This window comes from Tetrahymena thermophila (genome assembly GCF_000189635.1).
Source record: "Tetrahymena thermophila SB210 genomic scaffold scf_8254659, whole genome shotgun sequence".
Classification (NCBI taxonomy): Eukaryota; Ciliophora; class Oligohymenophorea; order Hymenostomatida; family Tetrahymenidae; genus Tetrahymena; species Tetrahymena thermophila.
The window spans coordinates 1,125,417-1,143,549 of record NW_002476426.1 but is presented as its reverse complement, the minus strand read 5'-3'; the positions used below and the strand labels follow the sequence as shown (position 1 = coordinate 1,143,549).

Here is an 18,133-nt window from a genome sequence, read left to right as displayed (position 1 = left end):
TTTCAATTAAATTAAATATTTAAGAATTTCCTAAAATATTTTGATTTTTTGAGTAGCTAAAAATCATATCAGATAAATCTCTGCATGACATATTATTTATAGCTCCTTTTTGTGAAAGCTTTTAAACAAGAATGGAATCGATTTTTTGAAATAAGTCATCTTAAATAAATCCACTTATTGTCAAACCATAAAATATAGTTAAGAGCGCTTTCAAATTCATGTTAGGATTTAATGCGGCTTCTATATCTTTATGGATGTTTTGAAGCATATCTATTTTACCTCTCTTTCCAATTTGGTAAATAAAATTTGCTTTTTCTTAATCATTCATAGCTGAAAAGACTTTTATACCTTATTCATCTAATATTTAATATATCTACTATATTTTTTGATAGTATTTATCTTCCTACTCCTCAAATCCATTTCTTTATTCACTATCATGAGCTTTTTTAAACTATTACAAATCCAATATTTTTGACAAAAAAAAGCTTAGTTAAGCTATTGGTCTAGAAATCTCTTCTACCTATTTCCAATCTTAAAAATTTAATAGCTTATTATGCAATCCATAATTTATTTAATACAACAAATCCTTATCTATCTTATCTCTAGATAGTTAAAAAATCTTTTTGTAAAGAGTAGAATAATTGATAAAATTAAAAACCTCTCCATTATTCTGATGTATTTTTAATAACTCCGTTAAATCTTAACTATCTACAATTTTATGATTAATTTGAATATTCTAATTGAACTAAACATTTTTTTTTTGGCCTTGATAGCCCCTCATTTTTATTTAGCTAAACTAAAAAACAATAAATTTATTTAATCCTCTTTAAAAGATGTTCATCAAATTTGCTGAAAGATGTGTGTATATATACTAAACTTTATATTTTTTCTGGTTGAAATTGAAAAAGATAAATAATATTTTGTAGAAATTGTTAATCAATCAATTAAAGTATGTAATTTTATTTTTATTTAGATCCTAATAAACTTGATATCAAATAAGATTCTGCCCACAATATAAATATAAAAATCTTAAAAAGAATATTCTATTGAAGAATTATAATTATTTTTAAATAAATAAAAAAAATCAATTTTAAAAATTTCGTTGAGACAACAAAATGTTATGTAGATTGAATACTAATATATAATATAAATAAGTGTGTTATTAAACAGTAAAATTATTAAATATAAAACTATAATTTATTTTTTAACAGCCCTTTTAGCATATTTTAACTACTATTTTATATATTTTTATTATAAAAATTTTAGATACAAAAATATCATTTAGCACCATTTATTTATTTAACTATTATAAATTCATTTTTAGGATTTTTTTGCAAGGAATATAAAGCAAAATTTAAAGTATATTTTGTTTGTTTCTATGGGTATTTTATATTTTTAAAAAGAAAGCTGTTTATTTTTTGAATGTTTTATTTATAAAATTTCGAAATGAAAAGTTTTTGTTCTTAAACTAGATTTTTGTTTATTTAATTTTTGTTTTTTACTAAAAATATAAAAATAATTTGATCAGTAATAGCGATATTGCTATTATTGTTGTTGGTGTTGAATGTCAAACATATTTTGTTGGTAGTATTATGGTTGAGAGTTTTGAGATCCATTCGTATTTAAAGGATGACCTTATTAACCTATGTTTAAATGATTCTGCTACTATGAATGGTGATCTTGTTAATTTTAACCGTAGTAGTTGTTAGGAGGATAATTCTATTAATTATGGTTATTTTAATTGCTATACTAACTATAATTAATTGGTTGATGCTAAGGATCAAAAGAGTTATTTTAGTTATACTATTAATTTTAATACTACTATTATTATTAATGATATTAGCCTGAATTAGAGTTATTATTATAGTAGCTTTACTATTAGCTAGGTTGATGGTGAGAATATTATTAATTTTCATTTGAGTTATTATTATAATTTTTGTTAAGCTAATTGTTTTCTTAATGGTATCCAGATGAAGATTAATGTTAATTCATTTATTAAGAATTATTTTATTATTAATTTTAGTATTGGTAATCATAATTTCCTCCATAATAATTACCATCATTTTAAGTTTAAGGTCCTCCTTAATTCTTACTGTAAGGCTATTGTTGCTAGTTATGGTTTGACTAAGATTGGTGTTAATATTAATTGTGTTATTAAGATTAATTAAATTAGTTATTATCATATTACTTATTGCTTCCACTGTATTTTCCTTAGTCTTCCTTCCCTTTGTTTTTAAAATTTCTACTAAAATCGTTTTAATAATTGCTATTATTTCTGTTTCCATAATTATGATTACCGTTACCATTATTACTATGCATTTAATTTTAATTATTATTGTAGTTATTCGAGTATCCTTTACTACTACTGCTGCTGCTATGATTCATGTTGCTAAATTTCTCTTCATTATTTGAAAATTTAGATGAATACTAATTTTCCTAAAAACCTTTTGCGTTACGATCATAATTTCCATTTGTCTATCCATTTCCTTTTTTATAAAAACCTGATCCGTTTTAGGAGTTATTATGGTTATTTCCGTTGTTACCATAATTACGGTGAGGTGAGTTACTGTATCTAGAGTGATGGTTATTGAACCTGCCTTCGTTATTATTATTTCTTCCATGATTATTATGATTTGAAAATCCCCCTGAGCTGTTAGAATGTTTATCGTAGCGATTTCCGTTATTTCCGTGATTTGAAAACTTATTAGATGAATTAGAAGAGCTTGAGCCTCCGTTCGAATTGCCATTGCTTCCAGAGTAGGATTTTCTCTTTTTTATGTGGTTAGTAAATTCTTTTAAGTGACTCAAAAATATTTCAATATAACGACTGCCCATTTTTTCTTTATCTTTTTCTATAGCTTTTTGAGCATCCTGCTTTGTAGCAAATATAATAAAAGCCTCACCTGAAGGTCTTTTTCCATCATAGACTTTTTAAATACCATTTTGAACAATTTGTGAATCTTTGAAGAATTTTTAGATATCTTAGTCCGTTGCATTATATGGTAAACCTCTTATTTTAACAATGTTTGCACTCTAAAGAAGATTTGGGTCTATTTGTGAATTAATTTAGGATATACCAACTTTTTAATCATCAATAATTTGAGAATCTTAAGCACGAACAAAATCACTTTATTCAGCAACAAATACTTCAATATACCTCTTACCCATATTTCTCATGTGCTTATCTTTTATTTTGTCTAGTTAGTTTTGATCCTTAGTTCTAATGACACACTCACCACTAAATCTGCCATCATTGTCATGCTTAAAAGTAATTTAATCTTATTCTAAACTTATTCCTAAAAATTATTAGATTTCAGCTTCTCTGGCATTGAAGGGAAGTCCCCTTAGCCTTAGATAATGATAAGAATCACTTCTACTACCAGACTTAGAATATTTACTATCACTTTAGCTGTCTTAAGTCCTAATATGTGAAGATGATGATTATGAAGAAGATGAGGAAAAGCTATTAGATTTTCTGCTGCTACTTTTAGAAGTCTTTTCTTTACTTCTGGAGCTTCTACTTCTCGATACATCTCTTCTAGATGCCTTCTTTCTATCTTTAATCTAATTATCACTTTCTTTCTTACTTGAGGATGTAATTAGTTGTCCTAATCCATGCCCTAAGTTAGATGAATTACCTTTTTCAGTTAAGTAAAAGTTACTATCATTCATATTTTATGATTCTTAAGCTTAAACAAATTCAATTTTATCAGCTACAAATATCTCAATATACCTATTTTTCATAGTTTTTTTATGCATACTTTTTATTTTATCAAATTGATCTTGATCCTTTGCTTTAATAAAGCATTCTCCTGTAAATTTTTCATTTTTATCATATTTAAAAACCATTTGATACTTGTCTAATGTTAAACCTAAAAAGTCTTAAACTTCTGACTCTTTTGCATTATAAGGTATCCCTCTAAGTTTCAAGAAATAATGTGAACCACCATTAATAAGCAAGCCTTTTGGATCACTCCATAGCTCTTCTTTATCTATAATTTGTCTCTAATTTGAGCTTTCACTTGACTATCTTATAATTTTTAATTAAGGACTTTATAAAATATTTTTTTAAGATTCTTTGTTTTCCTAATTTTTAATTATTTAATTAAATTAAAACTATATCAATCAAATAAATTTATTTTAAAATTTTACCATCTTAGAAGTCAGGTTCTGATTCTTTAATTTCAAAATTTCTTAATTCAGTGGATCTTTGAAAGGGATAGTTGTCCTGAGCATAATAGAGACAATTTTAGATATTAACGTAGCTGTCTAAAAAGTTTCAGATTTTTAAGCTGTTTACTAATCATTCTAAAATGAGAAGTAATTAATCAAGTCTTTTATGGAATCTTTTTTATCAGAAAATATTAACTCTGCTTAATGTAAGATGTCAAATATCTCATATTTGTAAATCCAGTTCAAATTACTCATCCCTTACAAAACAGAATAAAGTTATGAATCAGAAATTAAAAATGAAATTTATATTGTAGGGTCTTAAGAAATATCTTGAATATAGCTTTAAATACTCTACAAATTAAAATCCTTTTTTCATAATAAAAAATGAATTAGTTTTTTTAAAGTAAATTATTTGCTTTTCATGTAGTAAATTATAGATTTTTCTATTCAGAAATATCAAATGTTTTTCCATCTTTACCCATTAAAATATTGTTTTTGCTATTTGCATTTAAATGACTGTTTATTCGACTATAAACTGTTTAAACCAAAAATATAAACCCCTTTTTCCTCCATTTTATGGGTTTTGAAATAGAAAAAAAGTAGAAAAATAATTCTTTAATTGAATCTTAAAGCTACGATTTCAATCTAATTCAACATTATTAATCCTGACTGAATGACTGACAGATATCAATTGCTAAATTTAATAATTAATTAAAGATAACTAATTATTAGTTTTTTCTCTTTTTTCATCAAATCAAATAATATTTTTTAACGAAAAGATAGACTTAATGATGAGCAAATAGAATTCCTCCAAACATGAAAATTGCTGAAGACAACTAACTAACTGATTACAAATCATCCCAAAAATTTAATAAACACCCTTTATATTGCTATGAGTAATTAATATAATTTTTGCTCCCTTTTGAAAATAATATGCCTATTAATATCTTAATGCAGATATTTCCCTATACAAAGAAAACCTCCAACAAAATAATCTATTTTCCAGTTTATCCTCTATTGAATTTTTCCCATTTTAACAATAAGTATTTATTTTATTATTTTGAAAATAGTATTGATACAAATCGATGTTGTTACCTCTGGTATTTTACAGAGAATAAGATGTTGAAAATAAAAATTGTATATTTAAACTAAAAGTGCGAAATGGATTGATTGATTGATTGATTGATTTACATTGCTAATAATTTTATTTTATTTTGTTATTTATCCAGCATTATTTATTTATTTATTAATTGATTTGAGTGTTCACAGAAGTATGTATGTAGAATAAAGAAAAATAGAAGAAAAAATATTATTCGAAAAAAATCTAATGTAATTAGTTATTATTATAATAACTAATTAATTAATTTAAAATAGGAAGTTTGTTTTAATGAATGAATAAGATTTTATATTTTAGTGATCAAATAAATAGAAGAAAAAAATGCATAAATTAATCAATCACTCTAAAATTTAATTTTTGTGTAAATCCTTTCTTAATTAATTAATCAATATTTGATAAGGGGGTAGCTTTTAAATGCAATTAGCAAAAGAAAAATAAGAATTCTTTAATTATTTATACAGCTACTTGCTATTTTTAGACATTTTTGTCTGATATATGTTTGTCATCTGTGGTAAAGATAAAGATGAAATAAAATCAAAAAAAACTCTTTTTGTGAATTATATATGTATGTACTTCCTGCTTGATAGATTGAACATCCGTAAGACTTTTTTTGTTTTGCAGATCAAAAACCTCCCAGCATAATTCCGATAATTAAGATGAAGTAATTGTTGATAATGTTGTTAATGTTTGAAGTTGTATTTGTTGTTGTTGTTGTTGTTGCTAAAGATCTTCGCTTGTCTTCTCTTCCACCACCCCAATATTACTATTACCAGTGCTGGCATTATTTTGATGACCATCACTAAGGTTTTTCTAGTTATTTATTTTTAAATCCCCGTGTAATACAATTAATATATTCTTCTAATCTAACAATATTTAATAATATAAAATAAATATCCCATTATTCTTTGTTTTTATTATTATTATTTCTTTTTACCACCACAACCTCCCTTATCCATTTAGAGCTATCAATAACCTTTTATATTCTTCACTAAATTAAATCTCTCTCCAAATTTTTTTATAACACTCTTCAGTTTTCTTTCCAAATAAATTTGGTGTTTTTTATGAATTTTCTACTTATTTTTGCTTATTTATAATTTTCTTTCAATTAATTATTTATTATATCAAGAAATTAATATCATCGTATATCAAATTGGATTATATTATTCAATACATACATACACATATACATGCAAATATTATTAATCGAAGTAAACAAGCAAACATGCATACATAAATACATATTTATTCATTCAAAAATACATAAAAATATATAATACATTCTTTAAGTTTGTAGAATTCAAATTAAAACAAAATCTAAATGTAAAAAAGCAGGTAATAAGCAAAAAAAAAAATAGGGCATTCATTTTTTCCCATAAAATCTAAAATATCAATTTATTTATGTATTACTTTAAATATTTGAATTGCATATAATATAAATAGTTTACAATTCTTTCAGATGAAATTAAAATAATCCCTAATTTAAAAACTCAAAGTAAAATGAATGTTTGAAAATTGCTACAATAAAGCAACAAAATTAAAAAACTAAAATAAATATTTTTACTTTCTAAAATGAAGATTATAAACAAGAAATATATAATTATTTAAGATGAGCAATTTTATTGATCCAATTAAATAGTATATCTATTATTAATGTTAATAATCAAGAATTTTCTATAATCATTTAATCATTATTTTATTGTTAAAATGTTATTTCTTGCAATTTTAGTATAAATTAATTGAGTTCACTAACTGAAGGATTTATATTTTCTAACTTAAGTTATTTTTATAGCTTTTCTATTAATATATGAACTATCTCTTCATAAAATTAACCACATTTAAATACTTAATTTTCAAAATTTTATTATAAATCATTATCGATATCCTCTGCAAATTATTTTAGTAGACTAAAAATCTATTTTAATTTCAAATTATTGTTTGAAAATTTAATTAAAAAAATTAATATAATTACAGTAGAGTGAGAAGAAGCTGATGCTGTATTCATATTTACTGGAGATGTTGATTTTAATTTATTATTTACACTAGATAAAATCTAAAGGGATTATTTCTAAATTTTTGTCCTAGATTAAAAATTTTTGCAAATTAATTTAACTATATAAAATTTTTGAAATTAAATAAATAAATACTTAATATCTGGGTCGTATTTAAGTGCTATGTCTAAAATAGTATTTAAAAAGTATTTTAAATAGTTCAACTGTATTTCTTCTAAAAAGCTTTTTTCAAATTCAATCGTGCTTGTTTGTTAAAATTTCCTCAATACTTTTAATATTTTTCTCATGATTAAAATTTCCATTTCTCTAATTACTTCCTAGCTCTGGCTTTAAAAAAATAAGAATAAATATTGTTTGTAAACAGTTTTATTAAGAGTATCTCTAACCATATTTTCTAATTCTTTTCTTTGTAAATGAGTTTAGTTTTCATTTTTAACTGTTATATATTCCATTTGATTAATTTAAACAAAAACATAAAGAAAAGTATTTATCATCTTCTTCTGTATTAAAGTTTCATCTAAAATTTGACCATTTTCGTTTTATGTTTCAGCCAGCACTAAAATATTCAACACTTCTTTGTAAAGCGTATTAATTTTTGCATTTTTATTCATATCAACTTTAGTATAATATTAAAATTTAATTTCTTGTATATCCTGTATAAAAGCATTTAGAAGTTTCGTTCTAAAGATTTAATTTTTTTATTATTCTTTAGGTTACAATTATGATTATTCAAGTTATTATTTTATTGAATCTCTTAATAAAATGGAGCATTTTTCTTCTACTGTATTTGAATTTTTAATTATCATGAATATTTCAATAGATTTTAATTAAATAGTCAACTTTAAAATAAAATCTGTGTACTTAGATTTCAAACAAAATTTAATAATTGGTTTGAAATCAGGTCTACTTTATCTGATTAAATAATTTAACATTTTAGATTATTCTAGTTAAAAGTTTTCTAAACTAAAATCTTGCTAAGCATTTTTGAGAAACAATTAATTCCAAACTATTTTTATTTAATCATTTAAGAATTTTTAATTTTAATCATCATTATTTTACAATTAAGAATTTTAAGTTAAGATTGATTTTTGCTCTAAACTTTCCTCATTATTTATTTATATTAACTTTCTTAAAAAGTACATTGTCCTATTAAAGAATTTAAAGCATTCTGATTGCTTTACATCCTTCAAAATGGTATCAGTTATACAACTCTTCAATTAAGTAAGTAATTGACGTGGGATGATAAATTTATTTAAATATCTATCTTCTTCTCTTTGAAGTTGTAATTATAAATTCTTTATTATCTATTTAATTATGTCGAGCTCACTTTCATAAAATTACTCTTATTCAATTTTAAAAATTTAAGTAAAAACTCTAGTTTTTTAAAGTACTTAAAATAGTTTATCTGTTTGTTTTTAAGTAAATTAGTCTCTTTTTTAGTTATATTTGCACTTAAATTGCAATACTCTTTCTATAAAGATACTTAAATTTTAAATATACTTATATATTAACTGTACTTCATTTCCTTCATAAGAAATAAGCAACTTTATAAATAAAGTTACAACTGCCTGCAAAATAAATTTTTCAAGTGGATGCAACTCAGCTATATTTTAAAAATTTTTAAAATGTTAATATTGAAAAATAAATATTTTTTATTTACTTTCTTCAAGAGAATAAGTGTCTGATTTATAATTGAGGCAATCTTTAATAATCTTATAATGATCTTTGTACAAAGATAAAAACTAATTATAAGTTTGAAAAATTAAGTTATATCTTTTGATGAGTAAACTGAAGTCACTTAATTCAGAATAAATATCACCCATAAATAAAGGTTTATCCTAAAGCAGTAAATTAGAAATCTACTCAAATGAAATTTATGGTTATTGCTAAAATTATGAATTTAAGACACAGCCAAGTAATTTAAAACTCATCTCTATTGTTCTTGTATTTGGGTGAAATATTTTATTTTATTTTTTCATAGCTTCTTGATTGAATCTGTAATTAAATAATTAAATGAAAAAAAATTACTAAATAAATTTCTATTTAAATTTAATTGAATTAAAATCATAAAATTAAATTAATTCTAGAAAATAAATTAGAATAATTGTAAGAAAAAAATAAATAAATATTTATTATAGCTTTACTGAAATAAAACCTTAAAATTAAGTAAATTAATTAAATAAAATTGGAATTATTAGAAGAAGAAAAAAAAATTACAGTTGAGTGATGAATTCAATTAAATTTTTTTTTAACTTTGGGCTAATTTAAACAATACAATCGTGAATCTCGTTTAATTTTTTATTCCTTTCATCTTTTATTTTATATTCTTAAGCAAATTATTCATCATCATCATCAGAGCTTTCAGAAGATTATTAATTATGCTAATTACTGAAATTATAATTTTCTATATCTCCTAGTATTTTATTTTAATTTTCTATTTATATATTTTATTTTATTGAAGAGAGATTGAGTGATGCTTAGCAAAAATCATTAGAATTGTTTTAGGAGTCAAGTAATGTTTAATTTTTGTAGTTAGTCTAATTAATGATAGTGGAATTCTATTCATTTTACTTTTTAATATTAGGGATAGTCTATGAATTTTAGTTTATGGTCACTGTATCGAGTATTGTACTAGGATATTGATAGAGTAAATAAAACATTTAAAGTAATAGATATCTAAAATCAGGATGAATGATTTAATTAGGATTCAAAAAGTTTATTAAATCATCACTATTAAGAAAGGTTTTTATAAAAAGCTTTATAAATTCAGATGATCTGATAAGCATAGAGTTAATTTAACCAAATGCCCATAAGACAGTATATTAAAAACCTTCAATCAGCTTAGTGATATACAAATTCTTTTGATTATTTTATTTATTTGTCAAATAAGTGTTATTCATAATAGCCTAATTACTTGAAGTATTGTTATATTTTTCAACTAAAAAACTTAAAGCAGTATAAGTTGTTTGGAAAATTTCAATATATGAACTACTTGTATTAGAGTTGTAATTTTACTGATCAAACGTTTTCAAGAGATTTATGTAGGAACAATGAATAAGAGTCCTAGCTTTAATAGCATTCTCTTTAGGATCTGGAAACAATTTTTTAATTAATTTCAAAATAGTTGATAGAATCATTTTATTTGAAAAGTCAAAATTTTTGATAAATACTTTTATGATAAGTATATCTCGAAGAGTTATTTCTTTTAGTTAGTTATTTCCGATAGAGTTTTAAATTGAGCTCAATAACCTCATTTAATTTTTACTGATTCTTAAATTTTAGTCTTCCATAAAATTTCTCTCTAGCAGTTCACTAGGGTACTTTATTAAGAAGGCAAGTTGTTTAAAAAGTTATTGTTATGAAATGCTTTAAGTGTTTTTTTCATATTATAAAATTTTATTATTGCCATTAGATTAGATACTTTATACTTTATCCTCTTCATTCACTACTTCTTAAAATATTTGCATATAAATTTCGTTTAACAAGTCTTTCTAGTCTTTTATATTATAGTTGATACATTCAACAACTGTATTCATGAGTTTAGTAATTAAATCACTTGAAATATCAATATTAAAAACAAATGTGCTATCAAGTAAAATATCAACTACTCTATCTACTCTCTTATTAATATCTATCAACTTTACTAAAATTAAGCTTTTCTCTATCTAAGAGTAAGTGCTTTAAAAAATACTGAAGAATTAAATAGGACTTTGCTCAAAAATAATTTTTGTGATATTTAATTATCCTTCTCTTTTTATTAAGATTTTTTTCAAGGTATTTATAAATAAATCCTTTTCTGTCACATCCTCAGCATAGAAAAGATGATGCAAAAAAATCATTGAAATGTCAAGATTATCAGAATTAAGAGAACAAATATTATTTGTATATGGTTAAAAATATCTTTCAGAGACAACCTGATCATTCGAACAATTAGAAAAAAAATTTATAACTGATTCTGCATCAGATGCAAATAAATTTATCTGTCTTTCTAAATCTAATTAATTTTTATTCAATGCTCTACTCATTTCTTGCAAAAGAATTATTTGCTTAGAAATATCTCTTAAAATTTCTTCATTAATTTCATGGATATCTTAAGATGCAAAATTGATCTTTTTTTACTTACTCACTTTCTTTGGTGTATTGTTGTTTGGAGCTGTACAATCTTCATCAAGCATTTCTCTATATCCTATTTCTGTTTCCATACATTCCTAGCCTTCACTATCAGATGGATTTTCGATATTAATTTATTAATATTCCATTAAGTAAATAATTATGTCAAAAAATATAATGCCTAAAAGTTTATAACTATTCATAATATAATTTTTGTAAACAAACTGATAGTACAACTCTTTAAGTTCTTCATTTTAAAGTCCTATAACAAATAGGTAGAGCAGTTAAATAAGATAATCCTTTTCATGAGTTTAGAGCTTGTTCCAGAATATTTGATTTCTGAGAATGCAAACAATTTCTAATTTTAATTTTTTTTAAATTTCTTTATCTAGATTTTCATCCTCCTTTATTCTATTTTATTTAACTTTTTCCAACAGATAAAATATTGTTTATTCAGACTCAAGTTTGTAAGTTATAGTGAAGTTTTTAACTTTTAAAATATTTGTTGCTTCTTCCATCAAACTATTTGACAAATTGCAAGTTTTAGGGAGATCATTCACAATACTGCTCCTGATTTCTTCAATATCTTTTACATTATAATAGATTAACTACTGTTAATTCTAAAGTGCCATTATTAGCTTTTATTCAATCATTTTCAATGCTTGATATGTAACATGTTATTAATCTAAATTTGTGTTTTGAATATTTGCAATCTATTTCTATGATGTATTTTCCTTTACTTTTCTAGGCATGTACTTTGTATAAAAAGTCTTCTGCTATCTATTTAAAAATAAAATTAAATCATTAATGCTATTTAAATTTAAAATTAAAATACCTTATCATTTTTTGAATTTTATTTCTCTTGCCTTATATCTATTAGCCTTTTTTATTTTAATACTTGCCTTGCTCTAAATTTTCAATTTCATCAACCATAATTAAACTAGAATCTTCATTATCAACTTCCGTAATTTTTTGTTTATTAGGTTTTTATATTTCATTAAAAGATATTTAAGAGTTTTCAAACTAAGCAGAATCTTATTCGTTGATAACTGATTGTTATGATTCATCTTTAATTAATGATGAATTTTTCTATTTTGCTTATTGCTTTTATTTCTTATTTTAATATTTTGAAATAATTTAATCTGATGTAAAAAAAATGCGTTATTTGATTGGGTCATTTTTAGTATTATTAATATACCTAGTATTACTCAATATTTTGCTTTCTAAGATCATGATGTTTTTGTTGACCTTTAACTTTTACTGTTTTGGATCTTTTCTTTGTTTTTTTTCTTGTTTTAACATTTTAACGGCCTTTTCAACTTTTATCTTCTTCCTTTTTTCTTTCTAAAGTTAATAATTTGCATCATTTTATTATAGTAGCTACTCTGTGAAATTATGCAATTTTGCTTTTTTTTATTTTCTATTTAAAATTTTGTTTCGTTAAGGTTTTTACTTTTTTTAAGTTTATTTAAAAGCATTTAGCATTTCATTTTCATTTTCTCTTTTAAATTTCTTTTAAGCATCTAAATTATCATCTTCGTTTTATATATTTATTGCTTTTTTATTGTTGCCTTCGATTATATTTTCCTTTGAAAGAGATAGTTTATTGTCAAATTCAAAAGGATTAACACTATTTTCATCAAAAAAAGAGTATTATGAATTACCTAACTTCTCTATTTTATTTAAGATATTTGAATTATTTATTTAATCTTCCATTTGAGTAAATTTAGGTTATGCTATCATTTTATTTTATTAGTTTTAAGATTCACCATCAAAATCAAAATCATATTTGTCATCAATCTCGTTTATATCTTTTTCTTACAGCTACTAACTCCAATAACTAAATTAAGAAATATTATCCTCAGTGCTAAAATTTATTTCACTTAAGTCTGGTAGTTCCATCAGATTTTCTTATTAGACTTGCAAATCATTTTATAATTCATTTGCAACAGGACATGTTATATTAAGTTTATTAATTTATTGCTTAAATTACTGTTGCTATTTATTAGCTTTATTAAAGCTTAGTTCTGGTTCTGAATCATATCCGTCAAAAATAGGTTACATATCAAATTCTTGTTCTTTTATTCTTTTTTTCCCTTATTTTTAATATTTATTCTTTGAAAATAAATCTACTTGCTAAAAGCCTTGGTTTGGCTATTAATTATCAAAATTTTAAATATCTTCTGTTTCCATTTCTCCATCACTATCTTATATGCATAATTCTTTTTTTACTGATTTTTTTTATTTATTTTATTAATCAGCATTATTTATATTGCTTTTTTTCTTGTTTATAGCTTATTTGTCGTTTTACTCATGTTCCTTTGCTTAATTATTTACTTTAACTATTAAAGAAGCACTTTCTTTTATTTTTTCAATGTCATTCTTTGGATCTTTCTTTAGGATAGCTAAATCATTAATAGTTTAATAATAGAGATATAAATGTATAAAATTTACGTGCATTATTTAAGTCGGTCCCTTATTCTAACAAATTAATGAGATTATCTACTTTTGGTTTAACTCTGCGTTAAATATTAATGTAATCTATTCCTATCTTTAATAATATAAAATTTTGATAAAAAATAATTAAATAAGCATCAAAATATTTACAATTTAACAAATTTATTCTATCTTGTCATTTGATATCTTTGTACAAATCTAATCTAATTCTTCAATTATGAATTTTTTGAAAGAATTGAATTCTTTTTCGAATTCTTATTCACTATTTAAATTTATATTTTTCATTTTTGTAGAGCTAAGTAAATCATTTAAAATTTATTTATATTATTCTGTCTATTTATTCAAATTCAAATTTGTTCTGATCTCATTATATTTTTGGTAGCACATTAATCCATTTTTCCTATTATACTTTAAGCTAATTATTCCCCATAGACCTTTTAAATCCTAAATTTTAGATTTTAATAACTTGTAGAACATTTTGAATAGCTCAAATATTTCGTCTTCTCTCCATTAATCATTTCTATTAAAATTCTCAATTGAGTTGTTGAAATAAATAAAAAAAAGGTTCGGATTCTTTTCAAAATTTTTCAAGACTATTCTATGTATAGGATACCAATTTACTTATATTTATTTAAAACTATACAAATTGCAAGAAAATTCTTATTAATTTAATTCTACATCCATTATTTCCAACTGAACAATCTTTTAGTTTATAAATAATATCTTTTTAATGTCTGATTTTTATTTAAATTTATCTTTTAGTTTGTTATTTCTGCTTTCAAAAGCTTAATTTTAAGCCTACTATTTATTATTATTAAATTAATTAATTAACAAAGAATATATTAATTTTTTGTACTTCGCGCAATTTTCAAAAACAGTTAATATCCTTTAAGTTTTTTATTTGAAAAATATTTTCTTAGAATTAATTTAAAAAGAACTTCTAAACCGCATTTATCCATAGATTATATCAGAAAAATTTGATCAATTAAATTTTAACTTAAATTATTTAAAAAATAACAATCATTCTATTAATTTTTTCAAATGTAAAATTAGATTTTAAGGATATTTTTTTTTAAATTAAAAAAAATATTTTTTATCTATATTCTTTCAATATAAATAGAGACAAATTTAAACTTTAAACAACTTGAAAAATATTATTCATTTTAAATTAAAGAAATTTTTTAAAAAATTTGATTTTTATAAATTTAAAAGTGAATAGAAAAAAAATAAAAAATAATTTTTATCAAAAGTAAAGTTAAATACATACATACATAAATTAAATTTGCTAAGTAAAAACATTTTCTAAAATAATTTTGGTTTTTAATTATTTTTTTATTTATTTAATTAATTAATTAATTAATTTAGTTGATAAATAATATTTTTTTTTTATTAATTTTGTATTTAATATTAAATTAAAATTTTGATTTTTTTTTTTATATTATAAATAATTTATATAACAATTTAGTGAGTAAGTAAGTAGTAAAAAATAAAATTTTTTGAAATTAATCATTTTACAGTTTTTATTTTCATTCTATATGCTAATAACTTTGGGCATGCTTTATAATTTTAATATCATTTTCTATACTGTTTAGAAAAAAATTGCTATTATTATTATTATTATTATTATTATTATTATTATTATTATTATTATTATTGTTATTGTTTGAAACTTCACTTAAACTCAAAGTAAATGTATTTACCTTGTTTTCCCAATTTAGTTTGATTTAATTTAAGTTAGTAAATAAAAATCCATTTTAGCAAAATACTGCTTTTGGATTAGGTAATAGTTTCGATTAGTCATGCTTTTTTTCTAGATTTTAATGCAAATTAGCATTTAGATTGATTTCATTACCTGAAGTTTAATTTTTATTTTCATTCACTTAAATTTATTCTTTATTTTGGTTTTTGTTAAGTAGATTTTAACCTTAAAAAAATTAATTTTCGATATTCATATCTTTATTTTATTACTAGGATTGTTCTTGCTAATTGATAGGCGAAGAAGATATATCTGAAATAGGATGTTACAATGAATACTCATAGCTTTTCGTACTATTTAATTTTTTCAAGTTAAAATTATCATAAATTATTTAGTTAATTTATATTTATTCGTTATCCTATGAATTTATTGTTAGTTTATCTTCTTTGACAGTTTCTTAAAGCTAGTTTTTATGTTTAAAATTGTAAGAATTTTTATAAATTGAGTTTTTGTTTACTCCTTCATCTATTGAATAATTGTTGAACAATGTAGTATCATTAATTGATAAATTTAATTCATTAATTTTGTTTTCTCCTTCTTTCATGATTACAGAAGGAGAATCTATTGAGAATTTATTAGTAGTAATATTAAAAGGGCTAGTTATTCTTTCTTCAGTATGATAACATTTCTTTATTACTTAAGAATCAATATTTGAATGAGAATTTAAATTGAATTACTTTTCTTCTTCTTTCTCAAATAAATCTTCACTTTCGTTTTCATGAGATCTTTATGGGCTTATGGAATATTTTTAATGGAAAAAAGCACTTGGTTTTGATTGATTAGTGTTTTAGTTTCTTGTTTTTATAAAGCCTGGAGTAGATAAATCCTCAGATCTTTTGCTAATGTTAAGAATATAACTAGGCAAAAGAAGAGCTTTACCTTGCTAATCAACAGCATTTAAGCGAGGAGTGTCATATTCTCCTCCTTATCGATAAATATCTCCTATTGTTGATTTTTGCATTCCAAAACTTAAAATTTAATTTGAAACAACACTGACTCCATTTCTAGGAGAAATTTTGGGAGCAAAACCATTTACCATAAAATTGCTTGTGCAATTACTTTAACTTTTTTAACTAAGTCTATCTTCGCTTACTATTTCATCGTTGTTTTTTAATTTTTTAAGGTTTTAAGCTGCAATTGTAGGGCTAATTTAATAAATTGATTTTTTGGCAAAGGAATTGTCTGCTTTCTATGCTTTTTATGAGTTTTATTTCACTGTATGCAATTCTTTTTATTCAATATTATTCGGACTATCCAAGGCTTCTGCTGTACATGGAAAAGATTTTAATTCTCGAGTATCTAAAGAAAGATTATTGCTACTATGATTTATTCCTGTAAATATTGATTCTGCCAATTTAATCTTTTTCTGCATAGAGGAAATATCTAAATCTACTGAAAAAGGTTTATCCTTTTACTTTAAATTATTAGATGAGTTTTATTTTTTTTATGTATAAAAAAAACGAGAAACAACTCCTCTTGGAGTATTTTGCACCTTTCTTATTGATTTACTACTTAATCGACTTGAATTAGAATCACGCAAATTAGCACTGTATCTTGATGAATTTATTGAATTTCTTCTTGCTTTGTTAATTTTCTTTAAATTAAATGAGGAGTTTGGATTTAAATGCATAAAAATAGACACATTGTCAGAGTCTAGCTCTTCGTTTGTTAAAATTTTCTTTTTTATTTTTCTCTTTCTAAATTTTTTATTAATTTTATAATTAATTCTTTGTTTCACTTTTATTTTTGTTTCAGGGCTTCTACTCTTTTTAAAAAAATCTTTTAAGATAGAAGAACCATATAATATGTATTTCTCAAATAGTAAGTTGTTAGGAGTTTGATTTAACATAACGTTATTTTGGTTACTTTATGCTGATTAGTAGCTACTTTCAATATTAGTTTATGGTTGCTACATAACTTCTTATGGCTTTTAGGCCGCTTAACAATTAATTTCTTAATTAATTTTGTATTGAGCATTTTATGATAGTTCTGAATAATTTTTGTTTTTTTTGATATTTTAACAAATTGAATCATCACATGAAGCTCCTTAAACTTCATCTTCTTCAACAGGTATTTCTAATGGCTACATGGAGTTTTTCTTTAACTTTTAGCTCTCATTATCGATTCTACTTATTCTCCTTTTATTATTCTGCAAATCATAGTCATTATCTATGTTTAACAAGGTATTTGGGTTATTGAATTATATCATATTCCAATCAGTTTAAAAGGATTTTCTCTCTGAGTTAGCTTAAGTTGTCATTTAATTAAATTAATTCATCGTCTGTTAACAGCTCGTAAGATTTAGCTAGCTTTTGCTATAATCTAAAAAACCTCTCCTTGTAGTAAACCCAACGAAGGTTAGCTATTTATTAGAATTTTCATCAGTCAAATCTTCAATACGAGATTGAGATTTTAATATAAAATTTTAGCTTTAAAAGCTTTTATCTCCATTTTAAAATGAAAGTACTGCATTTTCCCCATTTAATTGTGCATTTGATTTATCAGCTTAAA

At 22.7% G+C, this 18,133-nt stretch overlaps 2 protein-coding genes across 2 annotated transcripts; both read right to left on the bottom strand. All coding sequences in view use genetic code 6, as the record gives it.

The window, feature by feature from the left end:
- Positions 1 to 1,524: 1,524 nt before the first annotated feature.
- On the bottom strand, positions 1,525 to 6,246 carry TTHERM_00051700 (RNA recognition motif 1 in heterogeneous nuclear ribonucleoprotein hnRNP protein; the record flags this gene model as incomplete). Its single annotated transcript, XM_001014867.2, has 4 exons — positions 1,525 to 4,086; positions 4,153 to 4,539; positions 5,864 to 6,153; positions 6,225 to 6,246. The coding sequence occupies 4 exons, from the start codon at positions 6,244 to 6,246 to the stop codon at positions 1,525 to 1,527; spliced, it is 3,261 nt and encodes a 1,086-aa protein (XP_001014867.2).
- A 704-nt stretch (positions 6,247 to 6,950) lies between these two features.
- Positions 6,951 to 14,550, bottom strand: TTHERM_00051690 (hypothetical protein; the record flags this gene model as incomplete). Its single annotated transcript, XM_001014866.2, has 8 exons — positions 6,951 to 7,202; positions 7,260 to 7,368; positions 7,435 to 8,902; positions 8,960 to 9,294; positions 9,517 to 12,189; positions 12,245 to 13,814; positions 13,864 to 13,960; positions 14,017 to 14,550. 8 exons carry the CDS (start codon positions 14,548 to 14,550, stop codon positions 6,951 to 6,953), a joined length of 7,038 nt encoding a protein of 2,345 aa, XP_001014866.2.
- Between the last annotated feature and the right edge of the window lie 3,583 nt (positions 14,551 to 18,133).